This window comes from Vitis riparia, chromosome 5 (genome assembly GCF_004353265.1).
Source record: "Vitis riparia cultivar Riparia Gloire de Montpellier isolate 1030 chromosome 5, EGFV_Vit.rip_1.0, whole genome shotgun sequence".
Classification (NCBI taxonomy): domain Eukaryota; kingdom Viridiplantae; phylum Streptophyta; class Magnoliopsida; order Vitales; family Vitaceae; genus Vitis; species Vitis riparia.
The window spans coordinates 22,542,999-22,563,172 of NC_048435.1; the positions used below are offsets into that span (position 1 = coordinate 22,542,999).

Below are 20,174 nucleotides of genomic sequence, written 5' to 3' on the forward strand. Positions count from 1 at the left end.
AGAACATTTAATATAGTTTTTTTTTTATTAAAAAATTTTATATAAATGTAGAACATCTTATATAAAAAGATATATAAATCTTATTTTATGTATTTAAAAACCGCTTTAAATTTTTTTTATATTTGAGATAGTAAATTTTTTTTTTAATAGCTTAATTTTTTAAATAGATTTTAAAATTATTATTTTCAATATGAACGAGATTTAAAAAAAATGTGAGTTGTATTTAAGAGATATGGGTGAGTTGTATGTGTATAATTACAATCGGGATTGAGGGAGAGAATACGATTAGGAGATTGGCAAAGAATACAGGTAGTGATCGCTAAAAAAATATAGACATGCCAAAGTTAATGGGTTTTCATTCACTAACATGTATATAAGAAATTATTGTGTTAGTTTAAAAGGAATCAACTCGTGAAGACTTTTGTCTAATATTTTATATATTTGTGTTGTTGAGTTGCCATTGATTACATATTAATCTATTTGTAGTGTTGTGCTGTGGATCCAACTACATATATTAAATGGATGGGTTAAAATCATAAGACATGTGAAGGTGTTTGAAAAGAGGAACCCTTGATTTATTAATTATATGAAGGGATTGTTATTCCAAAAAGGAGCCCTCTTTTAGGACACTTGATATAGATTTCATATTCTTCTAGACACCCCTCTTCTCACTAGACTCTTACTCCAAAGAGCATGAGCTTTGAATTTACCCTATTCACACGGCTCAAAAATAGATGCAACTCCTAAAAATTCAAAACATAACTGAAATTGAAATTTAATTATTGAATTGAAACATAAAAATTTCACTAATGCAATATCTATACATTTTATACCATTAATATTCCAAAAGAACTGAATTGACAACGAAATATTTTGTATCATTCAACATGTACTAAAAGAAGTTTTTGAATATTAGTGTATGTTTGAGAATTATTTTTTAAAATCGTTTTCTATTCTCCAAAATAAAAAATACAAAAGACACGTTTGACAATAAAAAACTATTTTTTATTTGATAATCAAATACAGAAAACATGGTGTTTTTAAATAATATATTTTAGTTGCTTTTTATTTTTTCACTTGTTTTATGGGAATTGATTTAAAAAATAATTATACAAACATATAGAATAATTAAAAATAAAATGATAGATATAAAAATTATTTTTAAAATATATTTAAAAATAAATTAAAAACATTTTAGGATTCCAAACAGACTTCTGTTCTACAAAAATTATAGAACAGTTTTCAAAAACTATTTTTCAAAATTATTTTTTAAAATAATTAACAAATAACAGTTACCAAACAACACTTAAATCACTTTTATCTTTATTCAAAACGTATATCAGTACCATGCAACTAATTAAACAAAAAGTGCACCAAGGCAGAAAAGTTTCAAATCCTATAAAAATTAAAAATCAATATTATAAATAAATAATTTTCTGCCATAACACTCATAACTAATAGGAATGGATGCCCATACTAGAGCAATATCCACCTGTCACCCATTCATGAACCCATGGAATACCATGTGCTGCACAGGCTTAATTTAATAGAGCCATGGTGTGAACTGGAATAGTTATTGTTTACTTGTTAGTGTTATTAATGGGCATCTGATAAAATTTCAACGCCAATCCATGTGCTTCACAGTCTCCAAGGGCATTTAAATGAATGAAAAGAGGATAATAGCATATAAGAAACCCATACCTATACATCAATGGATGTGCTTCTTTATATATTGGATGATATAGTTTCTTTCAGCAATAGTTCTCAATATGCTTTGGCAATGAGAGTTGAGAGGGGATTTTGTGTTTGAATGATGTATAAGATTGCTAGGTGCAGATGATCAAGCTCAAGCCAATGCTCTTCTATTAATTGCTTGTCTCGAGCTGAGGCTGTGCTTCCCCATTTCATCGGCTCAATCCAGGTAATTAAGGCTTTATCTGATAAGTGTTTTTGAAAATTGATTTTATAAAACAAGTTTTAAGAATAATTTTTAAAGGCAATTCTTTGACACATTCTAGAATAAAAATCTGTTTGGGAATTTAGAATATTTTTCACTTATTTTCCATGTTTCCAAGGCATTACATGATAACAAGGCAATAATTGCATCTTATGCTTAATTTTAGCATTAAATTCACTTCTCAATTATTATATTGTATGATACCTTTGTATACTTCGTTATCATACTTTTCATTTAGTTATTGATATTTACGATTATTTTCATGAATAATCATAATTATGGAGCCTCTAGGGACGTCTTAAGGGGCAAGAGCAAAGTATGAATAGACATAAAGTATCAAAATTGTATGAATATTAATGAAATAATCCTATTTCCATCAAAGGTTAAAGTTAGTTGAAGAGGTTAGATCTATTTAAATTAATAAGCATAAATAAACTTTTAAAAAATTAACTCTAATTAGAAGATCAATTCACAAATTTTAAGAAGATTTGGACATCCATTATCTATACAAAAAAATATTGGAAAAAAAATGATGAAAATAAGAAAAGTGCTAAAGGAGTCAACTTACCGTTCTGCCAAAATGGCACTAGGATGATGCCACCTCATAAATTGGAACCATTTTCTCATTCTCCAACATCATTTTGTGTTGAAGATGAGTTACAAACTACTAAAGGTGCCACCAAGATCAATGGTGCCACCTTATGCTATGACGCCATTAGTATGACATACCTAGAGGAAATATATATATATATATATATATATATATATTATATTGCCTTTACCCTATCATTATTTTTAAACTCTCAAAAATCTTTTAAATTTAAAGTCATTTCAATGGAAAGACAAATGATAGGTTGATTCTCATAAGTTGATTACTATGTTGAGATATGAACAAATGATGATAACCCATGCCTTGCATGCACAGACTTTAAAATGATTTGGAATAATTAATTATTTAATAAACATTTTCCAATAGGTCTTATTTAAATGAATATCGATATATCATGTGAATGTTATTTGTACCAATTACAATATCTTTAGATGCATCATGGTTATTCCACAATCAATTGGACTACAAATGTATCACATTGCCTTAGCAAATTAGTGATCACATCTATCAAAATTTTCAACATTCATATTATAGGAAATAAGGCTTTGGATTACTTTTTGAAATGCCTAAAATTCAGTTTGATTGTTTTATCGATGAATTTTCTACCCCAAATCGTGAATGGAATTACAAAAAATTTAAGAACCACTTTATTTCAGAGCATAAATGCCTTAACTTTCTTTTGCACAGAGAAAAAACAAAATTAGATGAAATTAAAGAGAGAAAACTTCTTATAGAAGCATATTCTTTCAACCTTTTTTCAAAGAAAGTGAGAAAGAGAGTCAAAGATTTTTTTCTTTCTCCCTATCTCGCATTTTGTTGGATCCAAATCGGGTCAGTCCCACTTGGGCACCCAAACCCAACTATATATATATATATATATCAAATGAAGACTTTGATATAATATTTTTATATTTATGTTAGTTGTTGAGCTGTCAATAATTGCAAATTAATCTATTAGTTAGGGTTATAGTGTGAATATGTTTACATATAATTAATAAGATCATCTAAGTCTAACTAATGTCATATGGGCGACGTCTCATGATGATGACTTTGTGATTTAGAAACAGAATAATAATATATAGAATATAATAAACTGATATTCATGAGTATATATATGGAGTAGTTCCCACGGATATTCATGTGCTACACTTTTCCATATTGGATTTTATGGTTTCCTTCAGCATCGAGAGTTGAGAGAGGAGAATTTGTGTATCAACTTCGCCCCACTGCTGTTAATCTTTTAGTTGCTTGCTCAGGCTCAAGCTCAGGGCCTCAGGCTCAGGCTCAGGATCTGCTCCCTAGTTTCATCCACTCACACCAGGTAATTAAGCTGTCTGCTCATAACTTCTTCTCGCCCATCAGTCTATGTATGATCCATGCGGAATGTGATTGTCAAACAATAGATTATACATTTTTTGTTTTTTCGTTTGTTTTTTCTTGTTTTATTTGTTTTCAAGGCAGATTATACAGTTAGAAACCAACTATATGAAAAGAAAAAAAAAATGTTCATGTCAAATCTGATAAAAATCTCAATTTTATTATCATAAACAGGTTGGATTAATGTTTTGAGATTTCTCAATTTTTTTTAGACAATTTATACCAATAAATTCACAAATGTTATGGGTGTATGTATTTCTTCAACTTGAGTCACATTAATTTATATATTTAGGTTATGTTTGGGTTTCAGAAAATTTGAGAAAAAATACGAGGGAAAGAAAATAGAGAAGGAAAGTAGAAAAAAAAAAAATGAAAGAAAATAAAAGATAGTTTTAAAGTCAATAAATTATTTTTATATGTTTCTTTAAATTCATTTCACTTATTTTCATTCCATTATATAAAAATGAAATAACTTTAAAATTATATAAATTTCTAATTAATTTTAATTATATTTTATTTTCCTTGGAAAACCTTTTTTTTTTCTTTTCTTAATGCTTTCCGAAAATCAAACATAGCCTTAGAGTAAGGAATGAATGGAAACATCTTCACTTAATAATCTATACTTAGCACATTGGCAATGAGAAGAGGGATTTCTATATAATGGAAACACACCCAAACATCTGGCAATCTATGAAAGTTATGTTGTGAGTTCAATAATCAATCATTTACTTAGTAGCATTAATTATTAGGGGTCATATTTAAATGAATAGTGTATGATTTGGAATAATTAATTATTTATTTAATAGTATTATCAATGAATGATAGTATTTAATTGAAGAGTCTTCTCTCTCATTTTTAATCAATAGTCTTAGGTTATATTTGGTTCTCAAAAAATACTAATTAAGGAAAGAAAAAATACAATATTAAGAAGAAAAAAATTATTTTCTCATGTTTATTTTTATTATAAAAAAATCAAAGAAAATCTAACATAATTTTTCTGATACCTCAAATTTTAAACAATTCTTAAATTATTATATTTTCAATGTAAGTTTTTAAAAGTTCTAATATTTTATATAAAATTATTACTAATATTTTAAATTGAAAAAAATAGAAAATAGAAAGTATATCCAAATGAACACTTGGTGTTTAGATATAAACTAAATACATATTTAGATATTATTTTAATAATATATTATATAATAAAAAACCAATTGTTGGAAAAATAACCTATCAATTGATTATTTAGAAATCACTTCAAGTGATTATTTAGAACATTTTCATTTTAGCACTTTATTTAATCATGTATCCAAATATTACCTTAATTAGGAGCATTATCAATGGTCATATTTAGATGAATAGTCTTATGGGTAATTCTTAAATGAATAGTCTTAATCTAATATATAGACTTTTGTCATCCCTCTAATGGTTTTTTTTTTTCACCCTCCAATCATTTTCCTAAGGATAAGAATCATAAGATTTCAAGATTTCATTTAGCATTCTTTTTTCTTTTGTTTTGTTTTGTTTTCTTTTCTTCCATTAATTTTTATAGCTTAATAATAAAAATTTCCGATTGTTCATGCTTACACAGAAAACCAAAATCTACATATGTTGATAATTATTAAGTTATGTTCTAGTGAAGAATTGTGTGCTAATATTTTGTTCCTTTCCCTAGAGAAGAAAATGTCGCATGGAAACTCTACCCGGGAGATGTGGATGGAGGCGATGAGGATGTACGAGGAAGGGAGAAATGAAGAAGCTAGGGAGATCTTTAGGAAGCTCGAAAACACACAAGGGGTGGCTGAGTTGGCCGTATCGAGGGTTATGGAGAAATTCAACGTCGTGCTGATTCAAGAACCAGGAGTTTTGGTTGGAATTGAAGAAGAGGTCCAATGGATCCAAAGGAAATTGATGCGTCTTGGGGTTATTCATGGCTATGACTTCACAGAGGAATTAATGGACGTTGCCTACGATTTTGAAGATGTGCTTGATGACCTTGTACTCAGATCAGCAGCAAAGCAAAGGAGAGGAGGCAATTGGGAGAGATGCATTTTAGTAATCAGAATTCACAAGAAGCTGGAAATGATCAAGTCTAAAATCCCTCATCTTCCTCCTGCCTCAGTACCTGTACCACTTTCTTCAAGAATTCCTAAATACTTGGAGGAAATGGAGTGGTCACCCTTGTTCTCAATACCTAGTCAGAACCTGGAAGACATAGTTGTTTCCCCAGTGAAAGAGAAGCTATCAGCTCTGCTAGTTCTGATGGCACTTCATCCCGATACTAAGAAGAAGGCCAGGCGGGTACTAGATGAATTGGAGTCGCTGAGTAGTTTTCTGAAAGGCTTAGAATTAGTATATTTGGATGATAAAGCAGGGGTCTGGATGGAGAAGTTGTCCGATGTTTCCCTTTCTGCTGTGGTTGTAATTGAGGACTTCATCAACAATAACCAACAGCTTAGAAAGAAAAGCTGGATGGGATCTCCTTTCGGAAAATCCAAATCTCAGCATGATTTTGGCATGAAGATGGACAAAATATATGCTAAGATCCAAGAACTCTCAATTTCCAAGCCTGAGAAAGCCACCCAAGTACAGGGTCAAAGTAGAGAGTTCATAAAATCTGAAAAGCACATACCGTCACAGCAAACAACACAAAATCCTCATCTCGCTAGCTTTGATGATGATGTCCATGCAATGACGACACGACTACTTGCAGCTGATAACAGTTTCCGTGTGATTCCAATTATGGGTATGGAAGGCATTGGAAAGACAACCCTGGCAAAGTTGATCTTCGACAATAAAGCTATTGTGGATCACTTCCCATTCCGTGCTTGGCCATCTACAACTGCTTCTTCAACCATAGGTGATTCACGTCAGATTCTCCTAGACATAATAAAACAATTGATGAACTACAAGATGAGAGTCACGAGAGGTGCAGTGGTTTCTAGTGAACACGAAGAAATGATGCAGAAGCTGAAAGCCTTCTTGATTAATAACAGGTCTCTCATAGTTATGGATGATCCTTCTCATTTCTGTTACTGGGACGGCTTGTTAAGAGTGCTTGCAGATACATCAAACGGGAGCAGAATGATTTGCATCACTCGCAAAATGAGTCTTCCTCCAAATCTTAAAACGAGTAGTGATCCTCACCCATTGCGACTACGAGCAGATGAGGAGAGTTGGGCATTGTTTACCCATGCTCTGAAGGTAAGAATACCCTCAGAACTGCAAGAGCTGAAAGAGAGAATTGTCAGAAGATGTGGAGGGCTGCCACTCCTGATCGTAAAATTGGCAGAAGCACTCTCGCAGAAGGATGCAACCATTGAGGAGTGGTCTAGAGCACTTCAACAGCTTTGTCATGACCAAGAAAAAGTCTGGTCCAATACCCTCTGCAGGATCTACAAGGATTTGTCCTTGCACATGAGGAGATGTCTATTTTCTCTAACTTTATTTCCTCATGACTCTGATACCCCAACAAGAAGATTAATAACATTGTGGGTTGCAGAGGATTTGGTGCAAACAGAGGGCAACAATGAAGCTCCGGAAGATGTTGCAGAGAGTTGTTTGGATCTGTTGATCGCCCAGGGAATGGTTCAACTGTCAAAGAAGAAGCTTAATGGGAATGTTAAAACTGTTCGCCTGCCTGATGCCCTAACACAATACTGGTTATCCAAAGCTCAGCAAGCCAGAGCTCTTGGAGATCATAATTACACAAGATCTGAGTTGTTCCCTGGCAATCACATGATCCGTCGTCTTGTCGATCATCTTGATAGGGATGATATAACCTTTGATCATATCCATGGTGGTTGCAACACAAGTTCAACTTCTTTGACACAGTACTATCAAGATGTCCTCTCATTTCGGTCATTTGATACTCGAAGAAAAATTGAATCAGAAGAAGAGATAGGAAATTTTTTGGCACGATGCATTTCTAGCAATTGCTTCCTATTTCTGTGGGTGCTTGATCTTGAAAATGTATTTAAACCTAAGTTGCCCGAGGCACTAGGAGAACTAACTCGACTAAGGTACCTTGGCTTGAGATCTACTTTCCTTGAGAAGCTTCCCTCATCCATAAGCAAGTTGCGGAATCTTCAAACGCTAGATATAAAGCATACCAACATCAGCATTCTTCCTAATTCAATCTGGAAGTTGCAACAGCTACGACACTTATACTTTAGTGAGGGTTATCGAAGTAAACTTAAGCCCCAACCAAGTATTGGTTCTCTTACAACCCTTCAGACATTGTGTGGGCTCTTTGTAGATGAGGAGACTCCAATAAAAGATGGCCTAAACAGGTTACTCAATCTTAGAAAATTGGGATTGGCTATGTCATCTCGACCGAAGGCAATGTCAACACAAGTACAGGCAGTAACAGACTGGGTTCTGAATCTAAAGCATCTCCGATCTTTAAGGATCAAATCCATTGATGACAATAACCAGCCTGGGGATCTAGAATTGAAGCCTTTAACAGGTCACCTGAATCTTTCATGCATTTTTTTGTTTGGACGGTTGAGGAATCCATCAATTGTGTCTCAATTCCCGCCTAGTCTCATCGACCTTACCTTATCTGGATCAGAACTTACAGAAGATCCAATGCAGTCACTGAATAAGCTTCCCAACCTAAGAAGTCTTAAATTGTTTGCCAAATCTTATTTAGGGAAGAGCATGCATTGCTCTTTGGGAGGCTTTCCTCAGCTTCGAGTTCTTAAACTATGGAAGCTAGATCAACTGGAGGACTGGAAGGTGGAGAAAGGAGCACTGCAAGCTCTACGAGATTTGGAGATCAGGTACTCTGAAAGGACCCCAATCCTTCCTGAAGAATTGTTAGACAGGAGTCCTTTCTTGAAGATTGATGTTAAACTTGCTCAGTAAGTTCACTACATAATCTCTTCAAAATTTTGTTTATATAACATGCTTAACATGAGATGATTGCTTAGCAGAATTTATAACCTGATGCAACATTGTTTTTTGCATGCTTGATTAGGCTGTGACAAGATATATGGGGAGGAAACAATGGATGCGACTACCTGTTTGAATGTTTTGGTCTACTTCTTCATGTTGAGCTTTGCTTTTCATTTCAATGTTTTGATATTGGAGCAGATATTCAAATTATACTCGTGGAGGTGAGTTCTAAGTTACAACAAGTAATGGACCTCCTTTCGGATTGGATTTCTATCCCTTCTGCTCAGTCTACGGTTGTATCCATTAATGTTAAGTTATCATCTTGGATGCCTCAAATGCATATTGTCGTGTAGTTGTTGGTAGAATTTATAACCTTTGTTTGTGAACTTCATAATCAGGCCATCATGTACTCAATGGAGTTCTAGGTTTGAATGTTTTAATATTTTGTTTTGTGTGTATTTAGATTGATTGGAATAACCATGCAGAAAGCTAGTGGCTCTAGTTTTCCGTGGAGAATAATTTCCTCTTTCAATTGATGATATTATTTTGATCTTGTATATTGAGTGTCTTCATTTTTCTTTTATAAGAAACCAAGATGCATTAGGAATACCAAACCGTTTGCCTTGTAGGATTGGTCATTGGTGATTGCCTGTGGAATTTAAGCAAAGTCATGCATAATTGTTGATTTGTGGTAAAAAAGAAAACTATTATTATCAGGTTGATTGATTTTGAAGAACCAAATGAAGATATAATTTTGAATGAAAAACAACCGTGCTCTTTCATTACAAGAAAGTGTGCAGATAATATATATATAAGATGAGAGAAAAAAAATTGAAAAGGAAAAAAATCAATTTTGATGCCTTGATTCATGAGATTGTGTTGGTTGATTTGGCAGCCACTATACACCCATAAGGAGGACTCTTTGATATGGCCATACATTGTGCAAGATTGGTTTCCAACAGTAATGAGGTTAGAGATAATCCTTGAGAGCAAATTTTGGAGTTAACTAGCCTAGAGATGGCTACTAAATTGGAGTTGGTCCTTAACAAGTATGCAAGGATAGCTGAGTCTGTATCATCACCATGATTTGCATGATTTTTGGAATTAGCATGATTTGTAGAATTATTTCCATCATTAGTTCTACCAAATATCATATATTGCATAGTAATGAGGGCAACAGTCGTATCTTGAGTTCAATTTTAGTATTAAGCGTACTCTCCAACTAGTTAATTATAAGTAATTATCTCGTACATTCTCAATTTTCTCACGTTTTTCATTTAGTCCTGAATGTTTACAACTATTTTCATGAATAATGATGGTTATGGGAACCTTTTGGGATATGGGGGGTAAGAGTGGAATATGAGCCTAAAGTATCAAAGTTTCATGAAGATTGATGATATAATCATATTTCCTTTTTTTTAAAAAAAAAAAGATCTTGACGTACTCTTTCAGAATCAATCTCATCAATTTTTAGAAGAATTGGACATTGTTAATTTGTCTATGCAAAAACAAAAATAATAATAATAATAATAATAATAATAATATCACAAAATATATATTGATGAAAATAAGAAAAGCTGAAGAAGGCAACATACCATTTTCTCATTCGTCGGCACCATGTGTTTAAAACGAGTTACAAACTGCCAAAACTGGCACTAGGATCGCACCACCTTACCCTTGATCATTTCATGTTACCACTCCAGGATAGCACAAACCCACCAATTTTGGACCTTTCATAGCCCACCATAGGATCTCCCATCCTTTTTTATGGATCCGCATAGTATACAACATATGACACAATATTGAAGCACCTATAAAAAGCCATTTTGCAATTGATAAGAGGATTTCTTGGAGAGCCTTGGACAGCTTGGAGGAAGGAGAATTGGTTGCTATTGAAGCTTATGTTGCCACCCCTTTTTACCTACTATTTTGCACATTTTACTTGTATTGTATTTTATTACACTCATTTTCTTTGATTATATTTGGATGTATTTACTTTTAAGGTTTGGCTTAATACATTATTGAAGTTGAATCTTAGATTTCAATGACTATTTTCTCGTGCTTTTGTTTTTCACTTTAATTCCATTTTCATGTTTTTGTAGTGGTTTAGGTTAAGAATTAATAAGGATTTCTTAGAACCTCCCTTGCACCTATGAAATTACCCTTATTTTTTTTGTTATTAATGATATATTCCACTTGTAAGTTGGATCTTTCTATTTTCAATAAGAATATCATGCCTTGATGCTTAGGAAATGAAGTGTAAAGGGCCCCTTTGAGGGTATCTCAAGTTCTTAATAGTTGAAGTGTAAAGGGCCCCTTTTAATACAAATAAATTCTTTCAAAAATTTTTAAAATTGTGTCGTGACATTTGAATTTTTTTTTTTTCTTATTAACCTCATAAATTAATTTGTGCCTTTTTTTTGTTTATTCTTGTAATTTGATGTTTACTATGACTTGTATATATTTCTTTCTATTATTCTTTCTCCAGGTATCCCTGATTAATTAGTTAACTGTTATATTCTTTTAGTTCATTTAGTAAAGACCATAGATATGCGGGCTTAGAGGATGCTGTGCTTAAATGTATATTGTTGTGTAGTTGTTAGTAGAATTTGTAACTTGTGGTTGTGAACTTCATAATGAGTCCATCATGTACTTGATGGAGTTATGAGTGTGAAATATGTTTTAGAGTTTTTCTTTTTGATTGTATTTGGGTGTGATCTTTATAGCAGAATAACATGCAGATGCTAGTGGGCTCTAGTTTTCTGCAAAGAAAAATTATTTCCTCTTTCAATTGATGATGTTGTTTTTATATCTTAAGTAATTTGCTGCATACATATTGAGCAAATAACATATATCACTGTTCTTTTCATGCAAATAGCAAGCACAAGAAACACCAAATTTGTTGGAAAGATTGCCCATATAGATGGGGGAGAGTAAGATTGATTCACTCTCAACAAGCAGATCGATTATCCTCCACCTCTGTTGGAATCTTTATATACCTATAACTTATGTTGTGATTATAGCCCATCATCCCCACTAGTTGATCCATTTGGTCTAAATACAGTCTCAAAGCTTACACCATCCTTTTTCCTACTAGAAGAGAAAGAAGCACTACAGATTAATTTGGCCTTTTGATCATGCTATTTAATCTCATATAATTGGAAGCAATGGCCACTCAACCCATTTAAAATGAGATTTATCCACCTTTGCAAAGCTAAAACTAAGAATGCATTTGAAAAGTGTTTTTACTCGAAATATTTTCTTTGGAAATATTTTTAAGAGAATCTATCAAATGTTTCTCTATAAAATGCTATGAGTGATATTAATATTAATTCTATTAATATTATAAATAATTATTATTAGCATTTTTAATTAATATATCCATATTGTGATGATGGTTTTTTTCTATTATTATAATATCTTATATTATTTTTGGAAGTCATAATAATTTTAAAATATTTGTTTTACATATGAAGTGTATTTATGTTTCTTTTTTTTTTTATAAGAAACCTAAATACATCGCAAGCACTGAAAAGTTGATTGTGAGGTTGACCATTAGATATTAGTCATTAATGTTCTACAAGTGACACAAGATTGTTACTTGTGTTGAAAAAACTAATAATAGCCGTGAGTTGATTGATGCATGTCATACATTGCATTGTAATAAGAGTAATAATTGCATTCTAAACTTAATTTTAGCATTAAACACCCCCTCTATAAAACTTAATTATATGTAACCTTACATATATATATATATATATTCTCAATTTTGTCACATTTTTCATTTACTTCTTGATTTTTACAACTATTTTTATAAATAATAAGGATTATTAGAGCCTCTTGGGACATCCTAGGGCAAGATAAAAGTATGTGTAGAGTTAAAATATCAAAGTTGAATGGAGATTAATAACATAAACTTCCCATTAATCAAAGGTTTTAAGTTGCTTGAAGATCAATTCACCATTATTTAGAAATTTTGGATGTCTTCTGGTTAAGGAAAAAATTGGAAAAGATTGAAGAAAATTTGAAAAGTGTTCAACGAGTCGACATACCATCATGCCAAAAATGACGCTAGGATGGAGCCACCTCAAAAAAATTGGAACCATTTTCTGATTCTTAAACACCATTTTGTGTTGAAGATGAGCTACAAATTGCTAAAAGTGACACCAAGATGGTGCCCCCTTATTTTGACATGCATGTCTAATTTTTTTTATATCACAAATTTGTGTTGCAATAAAAAATATTATAGAAGTGATCCCAAAAATGTTTTTCATTAAAATGTTCCTAAACAAGTGCAAACTCAAAAACCATTAAAATGAAAATTGCTAAATTAAAAGTTAAAGCACAAGGGTCCCAGAGCTATCAAGTATTCCTAAGTCACAACCACTACAGACCTTGCGTGGCCTTGTGAAATCTTGAAATGTTCACTTATACCAAAATGGGCCATGAGAAGCCACACATGGGTGAGCAGCTCTCCTCCCCTCAGCTGCTTGGCGTGCTCATTCCATCCACACTGGCATGCAGCATAACACAGCATCTCCACCCACACATCACACATCATCTCCCATTTCTCTTTCTCAGCTATCTCCAGGGATTGCAGAGACTTAGCCAGCCTGCAGGCTTCGAATAGCACGGACTTGCTTTTATCTCATTCCACTTGCAGAGGTGGAACTTCAGTGTTCACCTCAAGTAACTTTTGGCAAGCCTCGGTTCTTCCTTCTATGATGGTCTTGTCTTTAAAAAACTGAATGCCCTCAGCGCGGCTGTTCAAAATCTCATATGTCCAATTCCATCAGGAAGCATGAAAGGGCGCATGACCAGAAGATACAACATGTAGTCTGACACCAACTTGCACATAGCTCTATAATCTGGACATTTATCAAGCTTGGATTTTGGTCTTGATTATTGGTATGATACAAGAGATCAGTGGCAATGTGCCAGAGAAGAATGCTCTGTTCGAAGTCTTCCTCAACAATCCAGCCAAGGATACTATGACAATTATATTTCTCTTTCTTAAGTACCAGATCACCCCTACCTGCACATAATTGCTTATAAATTGCATTGGCATCTGATTTTTCCTTAGCACTGTTTGATTTATCTGAAAGGTGTTCAAAGATAAATTCTTTCAAATCATTCAATATTTCCAAATCAGTGGAAACAGTCACAGAAGTCTTGTAGCTATGCTCCTCCAACATTTCATAAACACGAGAGAATCTCCAGAGAATTCCTTCATGTTGACCAAGGCGATACTTCTTCAACATTTCACAAATGTAAGGCAATCTCTGGACTGGTCCAAGATACTTGATTCGCTTCTCTTTGAGGCAGAGACTTAGTAGATTGTATTGTGCTATGGAATTAGACCATCTCTTGTTTCCTCGATCCATCTTAACCCTATCCTTGAGGGGTTTTTTGTGCTTACTCAACCAGAGCATAGTCCAATCGGAGGAAAGTAGTATAATAATGGCATAGATCTCTAGAACAATTGCACCAACCAGCAACAATAATGTTATAATCAAATCAATGGTCGCGTACTCTTGCTTGTTAATGAGCAAGAAGGCTACGGATGTTGAGACTCTGAAAGATAAACTCACCGAGCGGAGTAGGTGGCCTCATCTACAATAAGTCACACTTGACTTTGTATAGAGCACATCATACATGAATCCAAGCTCTCAACTTCAATCACTACAAAGGCTTTCTCCCAAGTTGTATTGTGGAAGAATGATTGGCTGTCCTTGCGATCTTGGAAGGTGAGAATGAGATCTACAAATAATCGCTTGGAAGTCTTGAACAAGGCATAACCAACTTGGAGAATTTCTTCATCTGGATCCAAGCAATTCACTTTGGAAGAAGGCTCAGCCACCAGTTCGAATGAAACATTAAATCCTTGGGACTTTTGCAGAGTATACTATGTTATTTGTTTATTCTCCATTATCACTATATATATATATATATATATATATATATATCATTCATTAGAAAAACATGCCTTCTTTCATGAAGACGAATCATCACACATACCACATATTTTAAAATATGTTTGTGCGTCCATATTTTAACAATCTCCCACTTGGACCACATATATTTTAACAATGATTCACAATAGTACTTTATTGAGCTCATTTTGCTATTCTATCTAAATATTCTTAAACAATCCAGTCTACTAATTATGTTAACACAGGATTAAAGTGGCCTTCGTTAATCATAATTATAACTAGACCCATCAATCACAACATTAACAAAATTAGCAACATGGATCAAGTATGGATGTGTAGCATGGAAATTACATAGAATGTGATCTTTAATATGTCTAATTCCAATTGGTCATACTTTATGACTAAAATAGTCAAATTCCATTTTCAACACTTGATGCTAAACTGCTTCTAAAAGTCATCATTTCAATTCAGAGTATTCAAATTACAATAGTGTTTAAAATCAAGGTCTGTACAAATAACACAAACATAATATCACATCAAGAAAACAAACACAAAATCTAAATACAAACTTCCACTATACTAGCACATCATCAATGTGTAAAACACCCATATGTGTAACATGCTCATAATATACTTTGGGTGGCAAACCCTTAGTGAGCGGATCTGCAATCATGGAGTTTGTGCTTATGTGTTCAATTGATACTTGAAGACTCTAAACTCTTTCTTTCATAACCAAGAACTTGATGTCAATGTGTTTGGACTTTGACAAACTTCGGTTGTTCTTAATATATAATTTTGCAGCCTTATTATCACAATTGATTCTTAGTGGTTTCTGAATCCCATCATCAATTCGCAACTGAGTGATAAAATTCCACAACCATATCCCATGGTTTAATGCCTCGTAGCAAGCTATGAATTCTGCCTCCATGGTGGAAGAAGCAATAAGTGTTTGTTTAACACTTTTCCATGAAACTGCTCCTTCAGCCAACATGAAGATGTAGCTTGAAGTGGATCTCTTGCTATCAAGACATCCCACAAAATCGGAGTCTAAATATCCCACGATCTCTAAATGACTAGATCTACGATATGTGAGCATATAATCTTTAGTTCTTTATAAATACCGCATAACCCGTTTTGCCTTTTTCTAGTGATCCATACCTGGGTTACTCAAATATCTGCCTAACATTCCAACAATGTACGCAATATCTAGACGTGTACAAACTTATACATACATGAGACTTCCTACTACCAAGGCATAGGGAAACCTCTCCATATCCTTCTTCTCAAGTTCATTTTTCAAATATTGGTACAAACTAAATTTATTGCCTTTTGCCACCGGAGTGTCTCCTGGTGCACAATTACTCATGCTAAATCTCCTCTCTATTTTCTTAGTTTCCTTACTTTTATCTATGGCATCAAAATATAATAAAATCTATTTTCTTAAAAAAATAAAAATCTTATCCTTAATGCTTTCCAATAACTAAAAACAATTTAAACCAACAAGCCATGTCTTGTATGTATCATTCGCTTTCAAATAGGTGTGATCATGTGAATTAAAGTATTGATAGGTGAAGGAACATTGAATCATGTGAATGATATAATTTTCTATTTTTCATTTGTTTAATGAATGAATCATGTGAGTGGTATATATTTTTATTTTCCATTTGTTTTGGTTTTATTATGGTTGTTGTTTATTTGTATAGTGTTTTTTTTCCCTACTTGCAAGAACAATCAATATTATATGAAGGGGTCATTAATAAATAACTTATTATTTATCATTCAACATATACTAAAATTTCTTGAAAATTAATCTCTTTGATATTATCATTTTCTTTTCATCTTTGTCCAAAAGGTATATTAGTATTATGCAACTAATTAAATAGAAAGTGCACTAAAACATGAAAACGGGTATTTGATAAGAGTATGGTAATTTTAAAAAATAATTTGTAAACTATGGTAATGGATCAAGAATTTCTAATAGTTTTTGTCAACTAGAAAAATTGAAAGCCAAATCTTTTTAAAAAGACGATTTATTTACTTACTTATTTTTAAAATAAGTTATAAGAAAAGAATTGTCTCTTGAATAGACGATTTTTAAAAATCTTTGAATTTATTTTTAATACTTTCTTCACTACCATAATTTACAATTTTTCTTTTTAATTCCCACAAACTTATCAAAAACCCGCATAAATATCTTGTAAGTCCTATAAATAATAAATATCAATATAAATAAATAATCTTCCACCATAAATGGTTCCCATAACTCATAGAAATAGGATGCCCATGTGCAAAATTGGCTTTATGTAATAGAGTTATTGTGTGAACTGGAATAATTATTGCGAAATGGCGAGAATAGATAACAAGGAAAAACATAATAAAGACACACTATAATTGTTAAGAACACACAAATCCCTCAAAAAAGCTCATAATTTTTCTTCATCAGATATGTTACACCATGAGTTTTTCGAGTTAGATCAAATAGAATTCGGGTTACCAACCTCTAATAGTTATCAATGGATAGATCATATTTAAATGAATAAACTCTATATAATAGAGTTGTGTTATGAAAGGGAATGATTAATTTCTTACTATAACATTTTTAGTGGATCTTGTCTAATGAATAATGTTAGAGGCTAATTCAAATGGGTAGTATTCTTAGCATTCATTTGAGTACATTTTCTATCTTTTTTTATTTGTAAAATTAGAAATGTAGAACATCTTAATACCTCAGTTTTAGCAAAAAATTATCTATTAGAAACTTTAAAATTTGAAATAATAAAAAATTTTAATAACTCAATTTTTTTAAATAGTTTTTAAAATCATTATTTTTTTAATATAAGTTTCTAAAAATTTTTGTATCTTATACAAAAATTACATGTAACCAAATTATAATTTATCTTATAAATTTGTCATATGTGAATTAAAATAATTAATAGTTACAATCATTATAAGTGCATCATGTCTAGTAGGTTAAGCATACTAAGAGTTTCTTTGACATTCAATGATTGTAAGAAGTGTTTTTAGTTTAAAAAGTGTTTTTAAAAAAAATTAAATTAAGTGTTTGATTAAATTTAGGAAACACTTTTAAAATCCTAAAACATCACTCATAGTAAATTATATGTGCTTTTTCTAAAAAAAATTAACTTTTCTAAAAAATTTTATTAAGCAAATAAATTTCAAATCAAAGTATACTTGATATTTAAAATTTATTAATTTTAAAAATTACATTGAAACTCAAAAAATGATTTAATTAACACTATAAAGTTAGAGAACTCAATAACATTAAAAAGATAGACCAAATTTTATTTTCAATGACTTGATTAGATTCTTCTTTACATATATAATATTTTATGAATTATTTAATTAAGAAAATAAACTCCAAATTAAACAAAACGTGTTTGGTTTATTAACGAGTTTAGTAATTTTTAAAAATAAATCAAAATTCAAATAGTAATCCAATTAATACCAAAAATTTATGAACAAAAATTAGTCAACGAATTTATTGTTATCATTATTTTTTATTTAAAAAATAAATAGTTATATCATAACCAAAGATTTCAATATGCAAAAACTATCATTAGATTCAGTAATGGACTTTTATTTTGAATTTGAATATTATTTAATTATTAATATCAATGAATCATATATGAACAAATAGTGATAAATGGAGGAAGAATACCCCATCATGTGAATGCTATAAATTGATGCATGTGAGTTTGAACATTCCTCTATATTAATAGATGAACATGTAAGAAATGTGAATAGCAATGCATGTGCTCCACAACTTTTAATGGCATATAAATGGCTCATCTTATCTTTTCCCTTTTTACAGTTACATATGCTATCAGGAAATAGGGCAGTTGATAGAGTTGTGTGGAGGAAAATTCCTTCAACACCATAAACCCATCACCATAGGTAGTGATAGCAAATAGTATAATGCAAACAGAAACTTTCATACAAACAAAATTAGTTTATAGAACATTAAGGGATGAAACAAACTAGATACAACTATCAAGTTCCCTAAACATCTCATATTTCCCTATTTCTTCATCGAATATCTCTACATGAGTTGAATTTTACATTCCCACTAATAAAAGATTTCATTTTTACATTACATCAATATGCATGGATAAGACATAATAGAGAATCATTCTACTATACAAGATCTATACATTGCACTGAAAACTGTCCCCAACTCAGTAATAATCTACTAGTATATCTTAGAAATACTCCACAAATGGAACCTAGAATCATGACAACCGTCAATGAGATCAACAATGCTCCACTAGAACTAATATCATCTCAACATACTCCGCTAGAGGATCACGACAAAGGTATACTATCGAATCATCATCTATCATCATAAACCATGAAAAACTAGTAATTTTAATAAAAAAAATGTACCCCAATATGATAGTTGATGCATAGTAGAATGGGAAGCCAGACGACATCAAATATCATCCATAAAATAAAGCAATTGTCTACACCCATCACTGAATCACCTCCAAGCATCAAAGAAGCATTTCCCAAAAGAAAAAACAAGATGATTTCTACATATCAACCAAATCCCAAAAACCAACCTAAGTAGAGGCTGTCAAAGATAGCATCTGATCTCATGGCCTCAGGGTGGTCTTAAGACACGGGACATAACGTAGGCTAGGGTGATAGGGTGAAAGAAATGAAGGGAAACTAGGCTCAAATACCCAATGATCAAACCCATACCTTCATGTACAAGATGTAATGCATAGAAAAATCTCATGAGCCATGGACCTAAAGGTAACCAAAGGAAATGTCGATGGCGAAACAAGAGAAATGATAAGTGGTCAAACCATCAACGAAACTTGTGAATGATGTGAAGGAGGTATTGAATCAGAAATGTGTATCAATATGTAAGAAATGAATAAAAGGTGGAACGAAAATCTGGAAAAAGGTGATGGGACACAATAAAAGGCAATGAGAAAGTGGAATGAATGATAATCAACCCATATTTGTACAATAAAGAAAAGTCATATCACCAATGATCGAATGGTAGATATGACAATGATCCAAGGACCCTAGTAAATAGATCACTCATATCTCATACGTAATATTAACCATGATCCGAGAAGCATAGGATTTCATACAACTCTCACACGAACCCTCGACACTCCAAATGCATAACAATAGTGGCTCAAGGAGTGAAAACTCATGAAAATCTCACAATAACCATCAATGACAAATATACCCAATAAACAGACCTCAAAAGGTGACATAAGTGCCCAATGGAGCAAGATATCATACACAAACATATCATTGCGTTTTTTTTTTCTTTTTTTTCTTTTTTATTTATTTTATTTTATTGAATGTGCATGCTCTAATCATCAATAAATCGAATTCCAATGGGAAAAATATAATGAATGAA

At 31.9% G+C, this 20,174-nt stretch overlaps 2 protein-coding genes across 5 annotated transcripts in view; one reads left to right on the plus strand and one right to left on the minus strand.

The window, feature by feature from the left end:
- LOC117914223 overlaps nt 1-20,174 on the minus strand; it is a 71,524-nt gene that overhangs the window by 4,551 nt on the left and 46,799 nt on the right. The window lies entirely within an intron of this gene.
- Nucleotides 1,722-9,280, plus strand: LOC117914220 (putative inactive disease susceptibility protein LOV1). 4 transcript variants are annotated; one of them, XM_034829452.1, is made up of 4 exons: nt 1,722-1,921; nt 3,749-3,888; nt 5,619-8,806; nt 8,923-9,280. In XM_034829452.1, the coding sequence occupies exons 3-4, from the start codon at nt 5,625-5,627 to the stop codon at nt 8,927-8,929; spliced, it is 3,189 nt and encodes a 1,062-aa protein (XP_034685343.1). In that variant the 5' UTR covers nt 1,722-1,921; nt 3,749-3,888; nt 5,619-5,624; the 3' UTR covers nt 8,930-9,280. The 4 variants fall into 4 exon arrangements, with proteins under 4 accessions (XP_034685343.1, XP_034685344.1, XP_034685345.1 ...); XM_034829453.1 differs by having other exon boundaries at nt 5,622-8,806; XM_034829454.1 differs by having other exon boundaries at nt 3,824-3,888.